Genomic DNA, 25,219 nt, shown 5'->3' with positions numbered 1-25,219 from the left:
TATAAATATTTTTCAGATTTTTATTTAAAAAAATTCTGTTAGTACCTTAGTTGTTTTATTTTATACAACAGATCTACGTAAAAATGTTGACGACCTCCTCTCAAAGACGAGAGATATAAAATATTATCTTTCTATTTCATACTTGGGAAAATACAGTTTTAATGTGGTTCATTTTTTTAATTTGAATTAAAAATAAAAATATTTTAATTGAGTCTGGTTAATTTTTTGTATTCGTATTCAGCGTTTTTAATTTATGTTTGGAAGAATGGTATGATTTTAAAAAATAATTAGATTTTTTCAAAGAATATTAATATAAATTAGAACAGGTAAATAATTGAAAATAATATTTTTGAAAGAAAATCGTTATAAATTAGATTTCAACGATTCTTTTTTTTTTTTTTTTTCTAACTGAAAAGTCTATCAAAAAATAATGAATATCACTTTAGATTGCTTAGTCCATCTCATTATTAAAATAATTTGACTGTAAGAAATTATGTCGTAGGTGGTTGAAGAGTTGTTTGGGTGCAACCAACAATTCTTCTCGGGCAATATATTACTCAAGTAATCACTTTATTAATAACCTTTAATTAAGTTTACACGCATATAGGAGGAGCAATAAAAATAGACTTATAAAGAGAAAATAAAAGATATCAGCAAAAATATAAATTTAAATATCGAAGTAATTAGATTTAATGTCATATTATAAATAAGATGTGACTACTGATTTGCTACGCTACGATCGCCCACCGCGCGGGTACCAGAACTAATTACGTTGCACTGCAATTATGTGCCAATGCTTTTCTTTTTTCTTTTCAGACTTTGCACTCTGAGTGAGTCCCGCGCCAAAATGGCTTCTTTTTGGAGCTAATAGACAAAAATAGGATGTCTTTTTTTTTTATATATATACCAAAATGGGTATTTCGTGGCTTATCCAACGAAATACCCAAAAAAATATTGTCCAATTCACTTGTACCGCTATATATAATGCAATCTGGATTATTAATATTTGTGCATATATCTAAATGTCAGCTAACCATATTTCCTTGAGTTATCACGCTAACAATTTAAAAGTATTGCTTGATACGAGGTTTAAATAGTCAACTTTTAAATTGTCTTTTAAATAATATTTTAGATTTCCTAATGTTATAATTTGTATTATAAATCATTAAAAATTATAATATTGTTGGATGGCTTGCACGACAATATTAGCGCATTATCGGAATCTAGCCATAACAACACAATTTTCATATGTATTTTCGGGTTATTTTATTTAATTCAAAAAATATTTATATATTTAAATTTACTTATACAGTTGAAAGCTATTGACAAGCTTCTGACAATTTTTTAGCTTTGCATTTCGCAAGGTCAGCAACAAAATATAAAAGCTTAGATTTGACAAGTCCATGACGAAAAGCTATTTATAAACTTGGATTACTCCAATTTTTTATTTTCCATTTCGGTGCATATGCAACAAAATGCAACAAAATTTACATTATAAAGAATTCTAACCGGTCATTGTTATCTTCGGGTAAGCGTTCACAAGCAAGAGCCAATTTTGTTGTTTTGCATTTCGCAAATTATCCAAAAGCTTCGACTGAGCATTTACAATCCATTTGCTGTCCAAAAAATGTCAAAGAATAAAGAGAACACTCCTAGAAGCTCTTCCTCACCCTTTGCTTGGGCATTCCCGGAAAACAGAAATGATAGCTCAAGTTGAGAGTCACCCAACAGCGACTGGGGAACATGGGATCCATATGATTTTAAGATGGACATGTACAACTCGCACATGCTTGACGAACGAGAAGATGATTTTCGGATCTTTGAAAAAATCAGATCCATGTGAGTACTACTGTCGTGGATTACGCCGTGAATAGGGAGCATAGGTACCATGAGTCAAATATGCTCATGAATGAGCTTGAGCAGCTGGGGCACCCAAGCCACGTCGATTCTCTGTGTGGATGGAGCGCGGGGATATGGTAGAATATGAGGTAGTAAAATGTGAAACAAATTCGAAAGGAGAATAATAGGATGTTGGTGAGACGTTGTAGGTACTATATCCTTAAGCTCGCTAAAGAACAAGCTGCAGCAACAAATCGCACGCTAACAGAACATGAAAGAGCAAGTGTTTTAGCACACAAACTTTACAAATCGGATGATGACATGCCTAACGAACGCCCTTAGACCAACTACGTGTTATGTGTTTTAATTTTCAATTATAATGTAATTTTATGTTCATTCAATAAAGTGTTGTGTAAGTTTTATCAAACAATAACTGTTAAATTAAAGACAAAATTAAACTCCACAATACGAAGCGTTTATATTTTAAAATAAGGACGTCAACTATTATTGAAGATTACATAAGATAACAAAGATTACATAAGATAACAACAACATAGAACTCACATGAAAAAAACTTAACGGCAAAACAAGCAACAACGACCACCGAGTACGATTGGGAAACGATTCTTGTTATGGACCGGTTTGCACGCAAGTTCCGCACCCTTCCCAGCCATGTGCAAGAGGCAATATCCATTTCATTCCTCCTTCTAGTTGTTCTCTGGGCTCTAGAAGTTCGCTCGTATGCAGTGTTTGCAATTAAACGGAAGGGACTTGCAGGCCAATATGCCTCATCACCCAAGGGAGAAAACTTTCCACTATATGTTTGCTTGTAATACCTACAACTGTAGTACTTGCTAACATAGTCCTTAGGCTGAATTTTACGGATCCGATAGAATTTAATTGCATGGGAACATGGCATGTGGTAGTTTTTCCACTTCCCGCACGAACACTTTTTTCCATTGTCAGAGACTTTATAGACATTTCCGCCCTTAACTTCGTGTGCAAATGTCAGAATCTCGAAGACCCCAGTCACAGTGTTGTAGTTCATCACATCAGTGTACATAGTGGCCCTATCCCAATATTCATGGAACTTCTTATCAACACCGGGCGGCCAAGTCTTCTTATTTACCATTAGCAAAGCAGCAAGGGTGCCCTCTTTAACAAAATGATCAACAAGATTTTTAAAGGTCAAGCGAACCATGCGTGCCAGCAATCCACGGGCTTTCTTCAATGAACCGTTGTAAGACTCGGAGACATTTGTCGCCATAGTCCCCCACCTATAACCACCGTCCTTATACAATGTCCATTTTTCCTTCAGAAGCTCGCTCAACCACATATGCGCTGCAGGTGACAAAGTTTTGATTTATTGCATCTTCATTTGGTATTTCTTCTTCTAGTGCTCTGTAGCAGCCAACCACATTAGCTACTCAAGATCAGAGTTAAGAAACTTCTTGTTAAAGTTGCTTTTTAAATGTCGAACACAAAATCTATGATGTGTGGTGGGTGGCTGTAACCATTCATGTATCATTACACATTAAGATCCACTTGATGACGGTCGAGAAATTAGTCCAATTCCTTTCCTATCACAAACAACATGTCTCCATAATAAACTGAGAAACCAAGTCCATGACTCATAGCTCTCACGTGCAACTATAGCATATGCAAGTGGAAAAATATTTTCGTTTGCATCAATGCCAACAACAATCAACAATTTCATCTCATACTTACCATAGACATGGGTACCATCTATTGAGATGACCGCCTGCAACTTTTGAATCCATCGATACTTGATTTAAAGGCCCGAAAAGATACTTGAAGATGTGTTCGCCTTGCATTGTAGTTGACTCGTGTGTCCACTCAACAATAGTGCCGGATTGAAATGTTCTAGGGCGGCCATGTATCGAGGCGGTTTAAAAGAACCTTCAAAATCACCATACACCATCTCAAAGGCCTTCTTACGCCTTTTTTGCGCTTTTCTATAACTAGGAGTATAGTGATGGATCCCTTTTATAGTTTCCTGAACAAACTTAATACTGATTTATGCATTGATCATAACAGACGGTATCAACGAAGTAGCAATCATGTTGCTATTCAAATTGAAATGATCCTCTGTATCATCATCCGTGTCACAATTGTGTGGCTCAATCACTTTTCCTGCTTTCCACATACCACTTCCGATGAACGAAAAACGGATCATCCAACTACAACCTTCCTCATGCCGCTTGCAAATAACCTTCCAAAATGTACCTTTGGCTTGATCCGTTTTAAATGCTTTTTTGTGGGCTATATTATAAGTCTCTGTTCATTTTCATTTCATTCTTCTTGTGAAATAACATACCTATTTGCATGTACAAGAAAAAATATCAACTCCTAATTACACCAATTAAAATCACAAAATTCAAAAATAATTTATTATTAAAAAAATTAGTCGCACCAAACTAACAGATTTGATAACTTTAGGATTCTTGGAATTCCAAAGTGCGGCTAACGGACAGTTATCTCTCATGTATGCAAAATCTTCCGGTTCTACTTCTTCTGTATTATCCAAATATGGGATCCCATTTGAATGATAATTAACACTAAGATCAATGGGGGTCGCAACATCTTCATCAGAATAGTCACTGTCGGCAGACGATTGATCATCGTCTGTCCCTTTATGATCTAATGGACTATCGCTATCCGACTCATTTATTATATCATTAGCTAAATCGTTATTGCTCACAATTTGTGTGAGCTGAGTCAATGTGGGGTTATCTTCAAAATCGTTATGCCCATAAATAAGAAAAATTCATATAATTTACAAGTCAAACACAATTATACGATCCATGAATAAAGTGAATAAAATATGATTATATTTACCTATCACTGTCCAATTCACTTGGACCTGGATGTGAAGGGTGTCATACATTACAATTCAAATTATGCAACTGCATAGTAGCATTACTTGGTCCACCCGTCTCACGATTCTGCCCACTCTAATTAAAGTTATGATAGTGCGTTGAAGCCATACCATCATACTGTGTACCATAATTAGTTGTATCATTTGACTGACTACGAAATCATACAATTGTTTGTTGTTGAACTACACCCTTGGAAAACCAATATTCAAACTTGGGAGATAAAGCGCACCTCCAAAATCGAACTCATTGTCGGTTGGTACTTCAACCTGGGTAGAGCGTTAAACTGTAGCATACATGTCAAGCGCCGCTATACATATGTGATTTTTAAAAATCTCAGGACAACGAAGAAATGACATTAAAGATTCATCGTCCGTAATTGGCATCTCACTATAAATTGGTGAACTATCGGTACCGTAAATGAACTTGGACATCGTCCGTTATAACCACCGAAAGTTCAGGATCATTTACGAACATTTTACTCCTTAAGATGCGTTGTAGACGATCATATTTTAGGGAAATTGGAAACCTTTGCCCCTATTTCAGGACCACGGCTGTATCTAACCGAACCTGCTTCATACACAACTTCACCACCCCAAAATAAATACACTTTAACATGAGTTTCCGTCATCTTTTATGAAATATATGAGAGAAAAAATAAAAGTTGAAGGATATGAAACAGATAAGAGAAAAACAATATATGAAATATATGAGATGGATAAAAGAAAATTGAAAGACGAAGGATATACCATAGGTAAAGATAGGACAATATTTATAAACGGAGAAAAGTAAAAAATTTCGCAAATTAAGTCACGAAATATAAAAGATATTATTTTGACGACTATTCAATGCTCATCTGAAACTGATTGAACCAACAGAAATGTACAAACAAAAAAATTAAAACCACAGCGATGTGGAGAGCAGAAAAACGATAAAAAAAAAACAAAAAAAAAGAAGGGATTTTTCGTTCATATTCCAACGAAATACAAAAAAAAATAATAATAATAAAAAATAATAATTGTTACATTTCGCTTCAAGTGTAGCGAAATGCAACGATCATTTCCGGACCGGAATAGTATTTTTTTTGGGTATTTTGTTGGATAACCCACGAAATACCCATTTTGGTATAAAAAAAAAAAAAGGCATCATTTTTGTCTATTAACTCCAAAAAGAAGCCATTTTGGTGCCGGACTCTTTGCACTCTTAACGTTGTCTGCCATTTGCTTTTCTATTTGTCTTTCGTTTGACTTTTTCCTTTTCTTGGTTGCTTATTTGACTTTTCATTTTGTACACATGCATGAGTCATGAGTTTCTCGCATCACCTAAGATTAAAATTGCTAACGATCTCCAGAACACTTCATTTAGCATTGGCAATTTGGTCCCAAATTATCTCAGTGGGTCTTCTAGATTTTAATATAAGGAGCTGAAGCTAGACAATTTGGGACCTCCTGTGTTTTTAGGTGAGGGCCTATTATTACCTTCTTTTGGTGAGATACATGATACATCCTTCTGCTAATAGTTAATAATGTAGAGAGGATTCTCAAAATCTTGTTGAACAAACCTATTGATGTTTTAGTCCTTTTTTGGACTTATATGATAATTTTTGTTTTTGGTCGAACATATTAATGTTATTTGCATCTTATATTAAAGTCTGATTTCTAAAATATATTGACTCAAATACTCCTATAACGATAACGTTTCGTGGCTAACAACCGAATGAAAAGGAGATCTTTTCTTTCCTTTTTGGGAAAAGAAATGAACCAGTTTTGATTTGATGTTTTACCATCAACTACCAAAAGAGAGCATATCTCGGCAAAAAAGACGGGTATCCATATCTTTGCACTGAAATAAATCACTACGCATAACACCATGGGATCGTTTGGTAGCCGGTTAGAGTTATACAAGTATTGTAAGGATTAGTACATGTATTATTTTATGTAAGATTAGTTATGTCGGGTTTAATTATTACTTATTTATATATTAATTATTCCACCTTCTATCCCGCATAAAATAATACATAGATTCTTTCATAACTTATACATATATTAGTTATGTGGGTTTCTATATTACAAACCAAATACCGTATAAAATTTTATACATGAATAATTTATCTCCTAATCAGTTATCAAACGCGATATTACTTATGCATGATTTAATACCTGCATAACCAACTCCTAACCAACCACCAAACGACCCCGGTATGTTTCACGTGAATGTGAAGAAATAAATGAAAAGCTGACTTCACATTTAAGTTTTGAATTCCATTATATTATTGTAGAAAATACGTGTACTGCTTTGGAGGATTGTGGGTATGATCTCTTTTCATTTTTTTAATCATTTGATATTTGAGATTACCCGAATCAGGGGCTGAGAGAGGAAGGGCCAAGGGGATTCCGTACCTCCTTCGACGAAAAATTACACTGTTTATACATGATTAAAATTATTTTTAATATATATATAATAGTCGTCGAAGCCCCTTTAGCTTCTGTGTGTGTTTACTTTTTCATATTGTAACCCCCTTAGTGAAAATTTTAAATAGCCACTGATCCGAATAGTCAAGAGGTGTACAGAGTATGTCCAACAAAAAGAAGACAGTCTTGCGAAAGCTGTCTAGATCGTTTACATCTTCTGGGTAAAAGAAGAATAAAAATTGCTGACATCCTCCAGAACACTTATTGGTCCAAAATTGTATCCTTTGATGGAACAAATATAACCTGAAATCGATACTACAGTTGGCGGTTTAAATCTTAAAAATCCAACTATTGTCATATTGAGACGTCCCAGAGAATTGGATGGACTAAGAGGTCGATTCAGTAAAATGAAAACTAAGAAACCATTATACCAAGCCATTGTGATCTCACTCAACCGCAAACGAATCTAGCAACAAGTTTACACAAATAACCACGACAAGTGGCAAGAAATTTTGCATCCTCTGTGGGTCTTCTAGATTTTAAGCAGCTAGACAATTACCAGCTAAGGCTTAACATACAAGTAACACTATTGACTTCATGGTTAATTAGTGTATATTTTCACTTCACTAGATCACTTAGCTATGCCAAGTTGCATTGATTTGGTGTAAACAGTGGGTGTAGGTATTAGCTCTGCATAGATAGTTCTGGACAAAAAGGTAAATAAAGGGGAAAATGGAAATCTACACTTGTGCCTATTTCCTTCAAAATCCATTTCAAACAAAAACGCTGTACAAGCAGGTCAATGCTGTACAGGTAACTCTTATGAAAGGACTATTCTACCTCTTCGTGGACGGCGGAATAAACTTGTTTTCCCTGCAACTGGCTTGTTCCCCGATCCTGTTGCTGGTTTTAAATTAATTGCTTCAGTATAAAGCTTGGAGTCAACCTCCTCTGAATCCAGGACAAAACAGGCAGGTTCCTCACTTGATGTTGAAGAAGACGCAATTTGGTCTTTCCCTTTTCCAGAACTGGACACCTCCAAAACTTCAGGCACATGCCTTGGCTTCTTTGCAGCCTGCTCTATTAATCGTGAAGGCAGTATCTTTTCGTCTACTTCATAAACATAGAAGTCAGTTGAGCTAACTTCCCTGTGGCACGAAGAAGTATTGGGTAGGTTATTTGCCAGACAATTCCAATCATGGTTCTCCTTTTCCTCCTGCGAATCCAAAACAATATAGCCTGCAAGTTCCTCACTTGATGTTGAAGAAGACGCAATTTGGTCTTTCCCTTTTCCAGAACTGGACACCTCCAAAACTTCAGGCACATGCCTTGGCTTCTTTGCAGCCTGCTCTATTAATCGTGAAGGCAGTATCTTTTCGTCTACTTTATAAACATAAATATCAGTTGAGCTAGCTTCCCTGTGGCACGAAGAAGTATTGGGTAGGTTATTTGCCAGACAATTCCAATCATGGTTCTCTTTTTCCTCCTGCGAATCCAAAACAATATAGCCTGCAAGTTCCTGTGAGTCATATTTTACTGCATCTGGATCAGACACCTCCTCCACTTTGGCCCTACGATTTTCCTCATCGTGTATCTCTACAGAATTTAGAGAAACGCCGCAATTACTGCTTCGACAACGTGGATTTATCTTTTCACTATTGCAGCTCTTAGAAATTCTTCGAAGAAACAGGGTCTCGGAAATCACACTGCTTGAAGCATGTGGTGCTGCAAAAAGATCAACTGGCTGGCTCCCTGCTTTCATGGCTGGTGAAATAGTCATATGCTCCCCCATAGCCTCTTCCTATTAAATATATTAAGAAACAAGATGACTAAGCTAACCACTGGAGATGTGCTCGGAGAAAACATAAACTGGATGAGATACAGGAACAGTGTATATCAAGAATGTCATAACACTAGGCTAAATATAAAAAAGCCCGAACATCAGAACTAAACAGGAGATCTTTGGAAAGAAATGCACCACCCTAGAAAGGGGACAAAATGAAACAACAAAATTGATTGCTTTGCTAAAGTAGTAGTTGCAAAGGTCCCTTCCCATATTCTCTACCTTTTTTTGTTGGTCCCAACCTTCATCACCCCACATCCAAAGAGAATGTATGATAACTAACATCTGGAAACAATGAGGTTCTCTAAATTATTGCTCTTGCAACTTTTTGTCTTTTCAGAGAAAATTCCCTGGAACACGAGCAATCCCACAAAAGGGAAGTTGACGACTATCCATGCAACTATTTTGTGAAGGGCTTTCATCCAGAAAGACCTATCGTATTCTTACAAAAAGTAGAGCAAATTTAAGCACAATAATGATAAAGATCGATTACCTCTATAGGAGACATCACATTCCTAAATGGATCCAGTGATGCCTTTGGCCCATAAAGCCGATAATTGTCATAAGTAAGTGCCCTTGCAGAATCCTGTGCTTGCGACAAATCTTTAGAAACCTCTGATACTCCGGCATTCTTGAAACCCCTAATAAGGTTGGCTACAGGAGATAAAGTCAGAAGTTCATCCTCATGCGAGCTCAAGTCATTACCATGACATGCTTCTCTTGCATTCCAAGTTTCCTGAAGAAAGTTCATGCAAGTATTTTCATCTTCTAAGCAATGTAAAGAAGAGTTGTCATCAAAATCAGCTGGAGAAACCTTCTGAACTCTATTTTTAGTAATTTCGCAGATCAATCTCTTGATATATTCACGTTTGCAATCAACATCTTCCGTTGAGAACCAATTTTTCGAAAGCTGAAAAATGGAATATTACCAAACTATCAAATAAAGTTCCAGCAGGACATGAATAACCATTTAACATAAGAAACAATAGCAGCACTCCAGCAGAAGTCAATCAACACTAAGACTGTTAAATCCCCCACACAGTTCAGTAAAATAGTGCAATCACCCACCAATATCATAACACCATGATTACATATTGCTAGCAAAACACAAGTTACATCGAGTAGATACTCATTATATAATCTCAAATACTGCATCATTTTAAGATAAAAGTTTGTGAACAAAAAGTTCAATTTCAGGATCCTCATTCCTACTCCAGTCGGCCAAGGTTTATAGATACAAGTCACTCTGCTCCGCAGAACAGTCAAATCTGAAAAAATGGAATGAAAGAAAGGAATTGCAATAGAGCCATGATTAATATATCTTCAACCTTTGACCTACAAAACATGAAACCTAATGAAATAATGATTCACAGAGATGAGTGACAGAGGCGAGATGTTAACAGACAATAACTCAAGAAAAGAGGCATCTTGTAGCCATATAGTGCAACACCCCGCCCGTCTGTAGCATTAGGCCACAAGTAGCAAATGCCACAACAATAAAATTAGAGTAGAAGAATAAAGAAGTTATAGATGATGGGAAGAGACAAGCACAATGAATCATCATAACTTGTAGGCTCCCCTTTATTTAATGTTCACCAAACTACAGGACAGGTATATATATATATATATATATATTTTTTTTTTTTTTTTTTTTTTTTGGAAAAGGTAACACTTGTATATTTATCCAAAAATCAGGCCTGCCACAAACAGTTACAGGTCATATAGTTACAAAGAGTATTCAGAAGATCTTCAATCCTATAACAAAAACACAGGACCGGTCTATTAAACTACTCCCATCACAATTTGACCCCAAGAAGAATGACAAAATGCAGACATGTAGGTTCTTAGAGTTACAGCTGCATGACACGGTTCAGATTTACCAACCTTAAATTGCACCTCATCACGGAAACAGTTAAAATTTATGCAGTATCAGCTAAAATTATGGATCACCAAAAATACACATCGCATTCACTTTTGTAGCTTTATTATTATTTTTTTATTATTTTTTTTTTGATAAGGAACTTTTGTAGCTTTATGTGAAGCCTTGTTAGCTAGTTTTGCTTCCAAGTTCCCCAAAAGTCAATTTCTCTGTCCTCTGCGGATTATTACCATTTCCTCCTCTTTCCCTCAAATCTTAACCCCCTCAAAGCCAGGTTTCATTCCTCTTCCTCTCTGTCTCCACTATATATATATATATATTTTTTTTTTACGACATCGTAACCCGCAGCCGCTACTATTTGGGTGCACACAGGGTAAACCCAGCTCCTGTGAAATAGCTCGCAAACTACACAGGAGAGATAACCCACACTAGGCAAGCCCCATGTGACAAGCTCGACCCAGAAGGCAAAATCCCTGCTGTCGTAGGTAGGGGTTTCGAACCTGAGACCTCCATTATGAAAGCCTCATGCTCAACCAACTGAGCCACCCTTTGCAGGTCCTCTTTGCTGCCCAGGAAATAAACTTTCTTTGCCTCACAATAAATGAGTCATAAACAGTGAATGCATAAACTACAGTCAGAAGAGCATGTAAGGTACACCCAAGCGACTGCTTTGAACTTCACATTCTAAAGGTTAAACGTTTGCTTTAATGATGCACTATTTGTCAAATCCCAAATTCCTATATCCTCAAGCTCTTACTCTCATTGTACACTTTATACTACCTAAGCCTCCAAAATATTGTATACATTCTCCTTTAATGAGCATGCAAACTGAAAAGGAGGAAGATATTCTCAATTATTAAGACTGATAGGTACCAATTAATCAAAACCCTGAGGTGGCTCTAGGAACAAAAGATGAAGCAATTAGTCACAACAGGAAATAATCGAGAACAGAATTCAATGCATGAGAAATAATGGCAGAAAAATCAGAAAAGCAAGCAGTCATAACGAGGTATTCACCAGAGCAGAACCGCAAAAGCTTCTCAAAAGTATAAGATATACTCACTTAATGCCTCCCAACACATATAAATGACAGTTCTCAGTTCAATTCAAAATGATATAACAAGGAAGAAAGAGCTTACAAATTTGGAAGATGCAGTTATTAGGGAGAGCTTGAAGTTGACTGGAGCTTGCTCCAGAAAAAGTTCCACATAATGGAGCAGAAAAAGGCCACAATCAAAGAAGTTTTCCTGCTGTGGCAGCTGGAAGCAAAAATAAAAGGAGTAGAAGAGTTAGATGTTTTACTGTAAAAGACTTGGTAACAAGATGATCCAGATTTCTTATGATGGTTTACTGCAATTTTTATTTTCCAAAAGTATGTTTCAAGCAGTACGCATGTGTGCTACAATCACCAAAATTAACCCAAGACTCGGCAAATAGATGAAAGAGACCAAATAGGAAAAATAATTGATACTGCAGAAAACTTAACAGCATAGACGATAAAAAACCATTTGCAGAGGAATGTGGTTGCTGAATCCCTTAATAAATTCTATATGAGAACACTAGAAGTTGTAACTCCTCTAACACATCCTTTTTCATGGGTGTCGGTTCACCACTGTGTACTCAACTGAATCCTCCTCTAAAAGTTGTGGAATTCTTTCTTCTCCCTTGGGTTTATTTCAGTGTATGTCTTTTAAATTTTTCCTTTTTCCCCTTTTTGTATAATTTGGGGAGGCAAAGGTTAGTTGGAGAAGTAGAGGCGAGCAGTCCCCCAATTCTAACCAAAAAGGGTCAATAAAACTGTCCAATATATAACACAAGCCCCAAATTACAGGTGTTCTAGTGATAAATGTAGTGCAAGAGCTTTGTGCTCTATCAGGCAATTGACAAAAGCAGAAAAATGCTAAATTAGTAAATATAAATATGTTAGGAGTATGCAAAGTTCTCAACTGAAGGACTTTGCTGATGAACTAATGCTATGGCTAATTCGAATGTTGCCATTTAATTCAAAGAGCAGTTAAGACGCAATGGGGCATATCATAGTTTTAGAAAGAGATGATCGCTTATCCAAAAAGTACAAGCAGACATCACCACATAGACCCGAGATTGATTTTTTTCCCTCAAATGTAAATAGAAACAAAATCAATCTGTAAAACTGTAGCATTCAGTAGGCATGAGGATTTCATGTTTGAAGAATCGTCATGTTTAAATGTAACAGATGCAAATTGAAAAAAACAAATTATGTTTTCCAACATGAGCTGCACTTTGAGCCGGGGGTCTATCGGAAACAGCCTCCCTGCCCGTCAAAAGGTAAGGGTAAGGTCTGCGTACACTCTACCCTCCCCAGACCCCACATGGTGGGATTATACTGGGTATGTTGTTGTTGTTGTTGTAACATGAGCTGCACTTTATATGGCCCAAGAGCTCGCAGTGGATTTTTTTTTTTTTTTTTTTTTTTTAAAAAAAAAGTATAGACAGATGATTCTGTTGGAGATGTAGAGTAAGATTCAACAAATAGTTAAACGAGTAAGTAGGTTACTTTATAAGAGTAGTTACATCAAAGTTAAAGTAATAAATACTTAAGGAAATTGGTCTAGTTTTTTTGTGGGGGTTGTAATCCTTCATATCCCGGCTAGCTTGCACACACCTCAACTAATCAGTGATTAGTCTGTCCAGCCCACAAGCACAGGTAGCAAAGGTAAGCTCATCCACCAATGCTGGAATAGATTGGATCAACAGCAAATCAGGGTGCTTTAAGTTGCAATTAGCATCTTACAAGTTCATAAACTCTCATAATGTTCTAGGAACTCACTTCTTCCCATGTTTTTTCAGAAACAACCTCACTTTCCACTGCAATTCTAACCCTGTAGTGTTGACAATTACAAAAACCACGCCTATGCTAAATATGAATTTTGAATAACAAATATTACGCATTAATTCAAACCAGGTTCGAGTCCCTTGTATGATTTCGTTATATCACTATGATGTTCTTTTCTAAATCTATACGATGTGTTCAGATAGCGGTACATAATTATCTTTTAAGTCTGTTAAAGAGATGGATATTGGGCTTAACCCTAAGAGTGCTGAGGAAGGATTGTCCAAAACCATATTAGATGACAACTGCCTATTATTCACACACCCAGAACTGGACATTTGGAGTGGAGTAGATGTCAATAACTAATAAATTCTCACTTCCCCAAATTGTAATTACAGAGTAAAATGAATCTAACAGAATCTTGCTAGCTTATATTTATGAGACAAAAAATGCATATTTAGAAATTGAAGATGACAACATAACTGTAGTTGTTAACTATAAACAGCAGCAGTGTTCATTATATATATGCAATAACTAGATTTCAGACAATCATTGTTTTTGTTGACAATAACCTGAAACTTCCCTTTTTGTCAATTAAGGGAATGCATTGAAGGAAAAAGCATTTTCAATGCACGATAGAGAGATGGGAAATGGAGTGATACCTCGAGACAGACAAACGGCAGACTCGAGAACTTCCTTGCAACATCCTCTCCTACTTCCTTGTGCCTCTCTTTCCACTCTTCCAATAAGTAACTGCACTAACATGACATGAAAGTTTCTCTCTTTCCATTATAATCGGGAAGTGATCTAAGTCTTTCATAGTGAAATCTTAAACGAATTTCACTAATATAGACAGATTAGCTTATAAAGAGTTCTGATATAAATCATACTCCCTCCAACCCAACTTATGTGGTACCGTTTGACTAGGCAAAAAGTTTAAGAAAGAAAGGAAGACCTCTGAAATTTGTGGTCTAAAACAAAACTTAGACATGTGTGGCATTCATTTCATTAAGGGTAAAAGAAGGAAAAAAATCTGATCAAGAGGTAAAGGGAGAATTTTAAAGTTTAAATTATTTCTAATTATTTTTTGATCAAGTCAGTTTATTTTCATTCATAAACATGGCCATAACGGCCGTATACAAGAGATAAACCAAAAAAGTAGAGAAAGGTGACATTCTTTTTGGGACAGACTAAAAAGGAAAGTGTGGCACATAAATTGGGACGGTGAGAGTAGTGGTTTGCAATATGCTGACTTGTTTGGCGAATGACTAAATGCTACACAATAAACTATTAGTACAGATGTACCACGTATAATATACAGAACAGGGTTAACTTCTTGCACATGATTGTGACCTCATCAATAACTACTCAACCTCGTGAGCCTAAACAACTCAAAAACGGACTATACCTTTGTATAAGATTCTTGAGGCCTTTGTGGCTCCCTTGGATTGAGTTCATGTGCAAGATGCATGGTACCCTAGACGATTTCTCCATTTCTTCCTCTGCGAGAAACTTCTTCCAGTTAATAAGAATCATATTAAATAGATGTAGAAACGTATAAGCCATGGAATATACCTCTAAAGGTAACAACCTCGCCAGGGTGACAGATGACTATCAAACTCCAGTGGAGACTGTCAGCAGAAAGGAAAAAAAAAAAATATAGTGGAGAGCAGTACTATCTTAACATATAAAATGGCTCTATAACTGCTTCTACCTGAAGTTGACTGGAACAAAAATGAATTCCTTTCCAAAAATATTAACTTTTGCGGTCCATCTCCGAACTCGCAGGAAAGCAGATCTACCTCCACAAGCTCTAGATGGATCTCTATCCAAATCAGCAAGTTTTCTAAAGAAAAAGCTATTGAAGAAATGGAACCTATCTTTCTCCTCCGGATTCATTTTGTTCTTCAGATACCTAGTAATTCATTTCATCAATTGAGATTTCCAATTTCACTGCGACTCGCAAACAGATAAGCAGAAGAGAAATACAAGTAGGAGAAAAAAAATACAGAACTTCAGCATAACTGAATGAAACATCCATTTCACCGGGGCTTGAAATGTTGAAATTTGCACATTATTTTATCATTTTCAGAATAATAGTGCAGAACAGTGCAGTTATAGACCAGAAGAAAATAATCAGGCTAGATCTCCAGCTTACTTTCATATATGAAATGTCTGAATAATCTCTCTCTCTCTCTCTCTCTCTCTCTCTCTCTCTCTATATATATATATATATATATATATATAAAATATGCGGGTTTTGCTATACCCTTGGATGATGATCAGAGCCAGATAATAAGTAACATAGAGTATCCTCCATATAAAACCACCCTAGTACACCGGATACTATACAACATGATTAGGTGTTGAAACAAGCAAACCACTAAAATCTATCAACAAGCAAAACATTAAAAAATTTCTCTGCGTATGAGCCTTAACAGAAACTCCTGCAATACTGTGAACAGCATGAACTGGGATATTACAGAAGATCTGATAGTTATTTACCATGGGACCTATATATTGCAAATGAAGGTAGTTGATTCATGTTGCTCATAAGCAATAACAAGCATCTACAAGCAGGAGGGAGGAAGGGATAGCAATGCCAATAAGCCAATAACCATGTCTGGCTCAAGATGAAACTACTATGCAATGAAATAATCACGCGTCAATCATGAAGTAAAGTTTGACCTGTCTTGATTAAAAAGCTGAAACGCAAAGAAGAAACATTTGACCTATAAGAGTCACACAGATGCCCAGCCAGTAAATGATTCTTTTATTTGCGGTCTAACAAAAGTAGATCATACTTCCAGATGTTGATAACAAACATTTCAATAGTTTATACTTACGAGAAAAAACAAGTTCACATAAACGAATAACCAGTTCCAGAAAGAAAGAACAAAAAAGATTAGCTAAATTAAGTTCCAACCCACATTAGCAAGACTTGGGAAGTGCCAATTGAAACACGTAAATATAAACTCACATAATGTAAAAGTCAATGATGGTATCGTTGATGAAAGTCTTAGGCTTTAATAGATCAACATCTCTCTTACTTATGGAAATTGCATCTGGATCCCCTTCTGGAAAAATAATTTCTTCCAAGTTATCTCTGGAACTGTATATAATGAAAAAAGATTCAAGCATCAGACAATGTAAAATTATTAAAGATACATGGAAGTTGGAAGCATGTGCAATAGCAAGATTCAGAAGCAGCCGATACATAACTCACAAAAAATCTTATAAACTCAGCTCTCAATCAGTGTCTGTTAACCCAATCCAAAGTTTAACATTCAACTATCTTTCTCTTTTTTGTATATGGTGTGATTTCAATCATCAGATTACTGTAAAGATTGAGCTTTTACAGTTAAGAGTTCTAGAAACACATAGCAGAAAGAAAAGTCTGAGCCTCTGATCTTACCCTAGAACTTTATACAAACTACATGAACCCAAGATATGTCAAATTAGCAAATTAGTAGTCTTTCTTCCTCGCTCTCCACCTCATAACTGCATCAAATCTTTTGGCAACGAAAGAGAAATATCGCCACAAAAAGACCTTGTTCAATGATTCATAAGTCAAAGAGAAAGACACAAGGAACTCCTCTGATGCCCAGGGCCCTTTAAAAAAAAAAAAATAGAAATAGAATTGGGCATATGGTCAGACACCAGTAACTGTTTAAATAACCAAATAGCAAATTGAAACAAGAGCCGGTCATTCTCTCGCAACCAACCAAAATTAGACCTTAATCCACTTGGCAAGCCAGATTCACATTGAAAGGCAACAAGGATAAGTATCTCTTACTTGGGATGATGATGCTCTGAAACTGAAAAGCTTTTCTGCCCAAAAAATGGACTATAGCTCCTTGTGCAATCAATTCTGACAAAGGAAGCATTGTCATGATATAACAAAATTCCATCAAACTGGGGTTAAGGGAATTAACAGCAAGATTTTAAAAGCTACTCGTAGGAAATCAATGATTAATTGAAACTTAATCATCCATTTCTGATACTAAAATCATCTTTAGCAGTACGTCATCAAGAAAAACATCTTTAGTGGTTTCACTCAATTCATACATCTTCCGTTACTGAGACAGTCAATTGTACAACAACGAAGCTTGTCGTACAAGGACAAGAGAATAGATTTAGAGAACTTCTGAAACAAACTATTTCCAAATCCACAAATTTTAGTGGGAAGAAACTCTTCTGCTCCCACAGTCATCAAAGAAGAAAACCTATTTTCTTCACCAAAAGGAAGAGCTTAATCATTATACAAAGAAACACTAGTCTCACATTGAAGCTTACGAAAACAACAACATACCCAGTATGATCCCACATGGTGGGGTCTAGGGAGGGTGGGGTATACGCAGACCTTACCCCTACCTTGTGGGGTAGAAGGCTGTTTCAGATAGACCCTTGGCTAAAAGAAACGGTTTGACGAATGCAAAAGTAAAAGCTATGGTGAAAATACTGTTGAAAAGAAAAGTACTGACAACAAAAATCAGAAGGGTAACCCAAGTAAAAGAAACAACAATAGTAATACAATATGAAGAATAAGATAGTAATAGAATACTAATAATGATGATACTGATAAATAGAAGAGGGAGCTTAGCCAGCCAAATCTAGAAAACAATAAAAGAAGTATCTGGCAGCTGTGCCTAGAGGAGGACAGGGCGTTCACAATAAAATAAAGATAAAGAAGAATAAAAAGTAAACTTCATCATCCACTGCTAAAAAAGAAAGCAAGATCACCAAAGGACATCTAAAAGTAAGAGATGAACCATCAATACATTGTTCAACGAGGTATCTTACGCTGTAGTGTCATTCCATTTATCTTTGTATCTCACATCCAACATCTTAATTGCTTCTTGTGTTTCAGACCAATCAGGGTCGAACAAAGTCAATGATAACACAATAGCACCTGTAAATTTAGAGGTAGTTTCACGTAAACAAAGATCAATCAATAATAGGATCACAGCTAAGAAAACTACCTATATTCTCCCCTAAGAGTAAATTATACAGGGAAAAAAATAACATTGTCAGTTTCAAATCAAGTCTCGTATCCCTCCAAAAGCCAAATATATGATCCATCAAAAACAGCTACAAGCAGCGAAATCTCCAGTACATGTGTGAGCAACAGTAGTAAATTTTGAGTTTTGCAAAATAGAGCATTCTATTCTCCAACCTAATTTTAACAATCAATCAACCTTAAGTACAAAGCGACATTTCTTTCAGAGCATTAAGAAGGTTCTTTAGGAAAATCCAGCAGGATAGCATGATTTAGGTTTTTGCAGTTGCAGCTTGAAATCATAAAATTAATCTTCAAATGTTGGGAATTGTGATAAAAAAAGGAAAACATCTATTTAACTTTATCAACCATTATATAGGAAAGTATTCTATTGAACTGCACAAACCTGAATTTTCATTATCAGTTTTAGCTACATCTGCATCCTTGGATTTGAGGGACAATTCCACAAGGGCAGTTTCAACCTATCATTAGCAACAAAGCAAACTTGCATGTTAGCAAAGCTCCACATACTCTGTTGGTATTTTTTTTTTTTTTTTTTTTTTTTTTTTTTGTAGGGGGGGAGCACTATAACTCACACTTTTGCACCACTCGGAGTTAATAGCGAGAATATCACAGAGTGTCCACTCAGATGTAACTGGTAACTTCATCCCGAAGGAGCCCTCAAGCTTTATGGAACTGCGTGAAAAAGTCAAAATGGAGCTTGTAGAATACATATCTTCGTACATGATATGATCAGGTCTAACAACCACCGGAACTTTCTGCAAAACAATAGCAAAAAGAAAGGTGAAGTATAAACAATAGCTTTCTGCAAGCTTTGAAGAACCTTTCAATTCACTTGCTGAAAGGTTTAATAACAAAGGGGTACATCCATGCTCAACTTCCTTTTCTCTCTTCTTCACCAGCTCTCCTCCACCCCTTCACCACTTCATGCTTGGCAGTGAAGGAAAAAACAGGACGATTGATACAACATCAGCAATATATCATATCCCGAAATCAACTTAACTTAACACATACCTGGAATGGAACAGACATCACATTCTACCTTGCTGATTCACATTATGAGGTTTGAAAAATGTTATGGATTGGAGGAGTTGGGGTTTGTGTTTTTATTTATCAATATACAGCTTGAAGCTCATGGCCAATGATTTTTAATCATTAATGTGTGTTATTGATGTCTTGGTTCTCAATATGCTTTACTTCAAAGTGCATTAACTAGTTAAACTCAAGCCTACACTGTGTCACATGGATCTTCCAAAAAACCCTACTGCACCCGTGTGGATTGGACAGGATCCCGGTGCGGGTGCAGGATGCCCACTGGATTTGGTCAATACGTTTAGGGTGTGTTGAGTAAGCATATTTCAACTTTTGGATCCATACACGGGCGCGCGCGCGCACACACACACACACAAAGTATCAGAAACGTTGGTATCATATGATATATACTGATGGAACAAAATGTTAGATATTTTATAGATGAATTGGTACGTATTTGCTATATATCTATTGGCAGTACACAAGCATCCGTACGCGTACTCATATCTGTATCCCCGAAATCCTAAGATTTAGGTGACAACAAATCCTAAGATTTAGGTGACAACAAATCCGACTTCTTGATCTTCACCCATATCAGATACCCACCCTCATTTCCAAGCAACATAGGACCTGCATATATGTTGTTTTCATATGAAACTTTTTAGTTCTGAAATATCCATGCTTGTCATCCAGACTCCTAAGCCTATTAGCTTTCTTATATATTTTTAGATTGATGACATGCATACAGTCAATATGGAAGTTAAGCCGTGAAATATTGCTGAATGAAAGAAGAAACACAATGAAGCTGCATCTCGGACAGGCAAGTTGAGTAAGCTGACAGCTAAGTTATTACCACTAACAGTTGCTGAAGCCGACTTGCATAAGAGTTACACAACTCACAAGAAGCCAGCGTTCTCAAATGCAGCTTAAGGTGGGGCGATCACTATAAGGTGGCTTGATTTTGGGACCAAAAACTGAATAGAAGCTACGAATGAAAAATAATTTAGAAAGTTAGGCTTTCGCCTCTAACCCCAATAAACTAAAGAAAGCTGGTTTGGAGTGAAAAGATAATTTTATATTGGAACAACTGATACTTTAATTGCGTGATTTTGCATTTCCATGGCAGTTTTTTAATTATTATTGTAGTACACTTAACCTAAAGTTTAACAGCACCAACAGAGAAACTGAGGACACACATCGGCTGGAAAAAGGATCGGAACCATTACAATTAGACGTTCAAAGTTATACTGGAGCAAACAAAGCACCCAGAGAGGCTCGCTCAGCAGATACAAGAATTAATATCATTTTTTCTTTTGAGGAACATCCAATTTTCAGAGTTACTCAATTATAGCAAAGACTACAGAAGCATGCTCACCGTATCACACAGATCAGGACTCTGCATCAATTGTTGTTGGTTTCCTGAACCTAAAATGTAAAAACAGCACATCTCATAAGCAAAAAATGGATTTATATGAGCAACCTTTTGAAAATTAGATATGGGATCATTTGATCAAACCCTTATTTTCTGGCAGATAACAAGCTGGCTTGGATGATTCGATTTTGGTATCATCATCTGAATCGAGAATAACTGGCTCATTCTGCAAAAGTTTTGGATGGGATAGTCATAAAGCATTTTTTATCAAAGGGATAGTCATTAAATATTTGTTAGCATTATGTGAAGTTTGAAACATGAGATATTGAAAGTTGGGTACATCAGCAAAAACTCTTCTACTAAAAATTTTGCCATCAGTGACAGAACATCCAGGTACTTCCACTCTTGTTAATTGGGCTTTCCCCCCAGATGTGTCACATTTCAACTTAAGATGATTAAGACAATAATCCGTCAAAGGCTTCAAATGTGAGGAGCTAGACGCCACAGTAGCACCTGACTCCAATATCTTCATTTCTGCAATATCATCACTATCTTCAATGTGTAGGATTTCATTCACCGAATCATTTTGTAAACTACTTATTCCTCCTGCAACTAAGGAAAATTTGTTAAATAGAATAATCAGTACTTCTATAGTCATAAGAAGAAAAAAGATAAACTAATTGATGGACAAAAATCAGGGCAAAAATTAGCAATGTAAAAAATACTAAAAGGAATCTGCACACAGAAATGGATGTCACAAAACATATTAGCACCTAGTTTAATCCAAAGTTGGAAAAGTGACATTTTAACTGATTTTACAGAAATGCCATATCTTCAATAAATCTAAAACCAAAAGCATGTAGACTATAAACACCATTGCTTCCTTTAGTTAAACCAAGCAGGATAAATGCAAAAAGCAATCATAGATGCTTCATGGAGATTTTTTAAATTAAATACAGAAACTCTACTACTTTTAAATTTTGAGTACAATCTGGTCACTGATCAGAAGAAGCTGCAAGAATAAGTTAAACCACAAACTTATGTTTCTTGATTCCTAGATATGTACTCCTTCTGTCCCAATTTATGTGGCACTCTTTCCGTTTTAGTCTGTCCCGAAAAGAATGTCACTTTTCTATATTTAGAAACAATTTAACTTGATGAGATGAGTTACAACCACACAAATATCTAAGGCTTGTTTTGGACCACAAATTTCAAAAGTCTTCATCTCTTTCTTAAACTCCATGCCTAGTCAAATGGTGCCAAAAAAATTGGGACGGAGGGAATATGTGTGTGTCACACACACTCAACTCTTGTGGTCAATGTGTCTATCATCCCCATGTATTAGTACATGGAATGCTGAATCTGATTACATGCTCTGTTCCCATCCATTACCTTCATTCTGCTGTTCATCACTGCTATTCCTTTTCTTGCCCATCGCCTTGTTTTCTTTCAACTTTTATATCTCTTTTTTTTTAATAACCGTGGTGTCCGGGCCAGCTCGCGCACACCTCGACTAATTCCACAGGATACTTGCCACCTCCCACCAGCAACAGATAAGGCTAGGACATATGGGAAGAAATCACCTAGTGTTTTTCTTTTTGTCTCTGTTGGGATTTAAACCTGAAACCTCATAGTTCTCTACCCACCTCATTGACCACTAGGCCACACCACTGGGTGCACTTTCAACCCCCCCCCCCCCAATTTCCTTTAATTAACTCTATTAGACACATCAGAAGATGCAATTCTACTTCCTGCAGTAGATGAGGACCATTATAAACTAAAAGCATCAAATATATTATGGTTGTAATTATTTGTTCAGTAAAGAAGAAGATAACGGAGCGTATATGTGAAGGACATTCATATTCATGTGATAGACGGTTGTAACAAAGCCTAAAAGAATCCAAATGGCACAAACACTATCAATCAGAGAGAAAAAGACAATAAAATTCATTGAAGTTAGAGAAACTGACTTTCTATAAGTAGGCTTGATCCTTTTCAAATCATAGGCAAAAAATTGTTTTGCACAAATATAAGAAGAATCAAAGTTTGTAACGAAATTAGGGTTTAGTAGAAACGTACAGCAATGGAGAAAGCTGTACTTATCGACGGGAGAATCAAATTTCTTAGATTTTTTGAAGGTTTGCAATTTCTTTTTGGCGTGTTTCTCGATGCGCTGATCTTCGGGACTAAAATCGAAAACAGAGAGATCGCGATCGCGATCGTGCTTGCTAGGATTTCGCCTGTTCTTGCTTCTCGTCTTTGTCATTGTCGACGATGGAACACTGTCGTGTTTGAATTCTTTACCCTTGCTTGCCCCACTTTCTCCGCGGGCCACGCCAAGAATTTCTACCTTTCTCTCTCCCAATTTAAACGTGTTTTTTTGCGTGGATTGTCCTTCTTTTGGGGTGGTCTATAATTTTTGACCCTTAAATTGGGGTAGTATCTAAGAAGAATTAATGTATTTTCAAGAACTATTAAACAGGTTGGAGGAAGGAAACAAGGAGAAGAACCAAATTGATACAAGACTACAGATTTCAGGATTTGTCACAAGTAATGCAAAGAAGAAAGGGCTTCACTTTACTTTCTTTCTTGTTTTATATTATCATTTTATTAGCATCCTTATCGGTAATATCATCAAAAAGTTAAACATTGTGATTCAGAGAGTATTAGTCTTTAATTTTTTGTCCATCACCTAATATCTTGAGGTTCTGGATTCGAACCCAAATTTAATAAAAAAGATAAAAAATTTCACAAGGCAGAGGTTTGAATTCACAAGACAGAATTTTGCCTTCAAAACTCTGCCTTAAGGCAAAATTTTAGATAAAGTCTACCTTGCGAATTTTTTTTAAACTTTTGACTGATTTAATGGATAAAAATTAAGGACCACCCCAAAATAAGGGCATTCATGTGAATTGCCCCAATTTAAACGACACACTTGGCATTTCCAAAGGTGCGTACAACTTTTGAATGGGCAATTCCCACGATTGCCCCTATTTTGGGGTGGTCTTTAATCTTTGCCCATCAGATCAGAAATCTTTAATTTTTATCCTCGCTTAAAAAAATGGCCAAAAATATCTGAGTTTCTGGGTTCGAATCCAAGCTCAGTCAAAAAAAAAAATCGCAAAACAAAGATTTCGCAAAAGTATACCTTAAGGCATAACTTGGAACTAGAGAAGTTATGGCTTAAGGTATAACTAAGTTCTATCTTATAAGGCATAATTTGCCTTAAGGCATAACTAAATTTTGCCTCATAAGGTAGAACTTTCGCGAAAACTTCTTTTGCGATTTTTTTTTTTTTTTACTGAGCTGGATTCGAACTCAGAACTTCAGGATATTTGCGGCTACTTTTTTAGTCGAAGGGAAAAAATTAAAGACCAGCGCCTTTGAAGGGAAATTCGCGCAAAAAATGCTTTGAAATATTCGAGTAATATAACTCCAATAAATCAAAATTTTAACCTTTTTGAATAAACAAAAGTGAGTAGAGTAATTTTTTTTTTCAACCTTTACCCTATTATTTCTTATACTATCTTAACAAATACTCACATCTTAGTAATAATCCTTACCTCCATGTTTATTCAAATACATATGATGGCTTAAAATAAAGGGAAAGAGTACAAGCCAAAACTCAAATTCTATTTAAGTTGGAGGTGGGGGGTTTACATGTAAGCTAATGTATACTTGTTTGTTAGTAGATCTTTAGGGGTCATTTGATAGGTACCAATGTTTTAAAAGGCGAGGCGTAAGGCGGGGCGCTGCGTTTACTCCTCGGTGAAGTAAAGCATCGTAAGCCCCATGGGGTTTTAACTTTTAAACATTTTATAAAATGATATAATTATAATAAATACTTTTAAATAGAAATAGCGTAAAAATTTAAGAAATATATATATATATATATATATATATATAAAATAGATTGTTCTAATTAGTTTTTTTTTTTGGTGGAGCATATATATATATATATATACACACATAAAATAGATTGTTCTAATTAGTTTTTTTTTTTTTTGGATATATATATATATATATATATATATATATATATATATATATATATATATATATATATATATATATATATATAAAATAGATTGTTCTAATTAGTTTTTTTTTTTTT

General features: G+C 35.8%; 1 protein-coding gene across 4 annotated transcripts; it reads right to left on the bottom strand.

The window, feature by feature from the left end:
* Nucleotides 1-7,574: 7,574 nt before the first annotated feature.
* LOC132064720 (probable ubiquitin-like-specific protease 2A) lies at nt 7,575-23,380 on the bottom strand. Of its 4 annotated transcripts, XM_059457811.1 has the most exons (17): nt 23,185-23,380; nt 21,446-21,717; nt 21,250-21,331; nt 21,109-21,158; nt 19,277-19,459; nt 19,087-19,162; nt 18,485-18,593; nt 17,478-17,552; nt 16,662-16,793; nt 15,396-15,596; nt 15,257-15,312; nt 15,090-15,183; nt 14,344-14,434; nt 12,009-12,128; nt 9,805-9,900; nt 9,484-9,726; nt 7,575-8,948 (listed from the first exon to the last, which is right to left on the bottom strand). In XM_059457811.1, the coding sequence occupies exons 1-17, from the start codon at nt 23,369-23,371 to the stop codon at nt 7,968-7,970; spliced, it is 3,048 nt and encodes a 1,015-aa protein (XP_059313794.1). In that variant the 5' UTR covers nt 23,372-23,380; the 3' UTR covers nt 7,575-7,967. The 4 variants fall into 4 exon arrangements, with proteins under 4 accessions (XP_059313794.1, XP_059313793.1, XP_059313795.1 ...); XM_059457810.1 differs by having other exon boundaries at nt 9,484-9,900; XM_059457812.1 differs by having other exon boundaries at nt 9,484-9,900; nt 21,446-21,711; nt 23,185-23,319.
* Nucleotides 23,381-25,219: the final 1,839 nt, after the last annotated feature.

The sequence above is a fragment of the Lycium ferocissimum genome, chromosome 7 (assembly GCF_029784015.1).
Source record: "Lycium ferocissimum isolate CSIRO_LF1 chromosome 7, AGI_CSIRO_Lferr_CH_V1, whole genome shotgun sequence".
Classification (NCBI taxonomy): domain Eukaryota; kingdom Viridiplantae; phylum Streptophyta; class Magnoliopsida; order Solanales; family Solanaceae; genus Lycium; species Lycium ferocissimum.
Note: the sequence above shows the minus strand (reverse complement) of the source record. Positions and strands in the feature narration are given on the sequence as shown.

Coding starts and splice junctions, on each gene's coding strand:
- LOC132064720 (XM_059457810.1), bottom strand. CDS start 23,371: ATGACAAAGACGAGAAGCAAGAACAGGCGAAATCCTAGCAAGCACGAT. Junction 21,718..23,184: donor GTACAGCTTTCTCCATTGCT/GTACGTTTCTAC, acceptor AATTTTCCTTAG/TTGCAGGAGGAATAAGTAGT. Junction 14,435..15,089: donor CTCAAGAATCTTATACAAAG/GTATAGTCCGTT, acceptor ATGTTAGTGCAG/TTACTTATTGGAAGAGTGGA.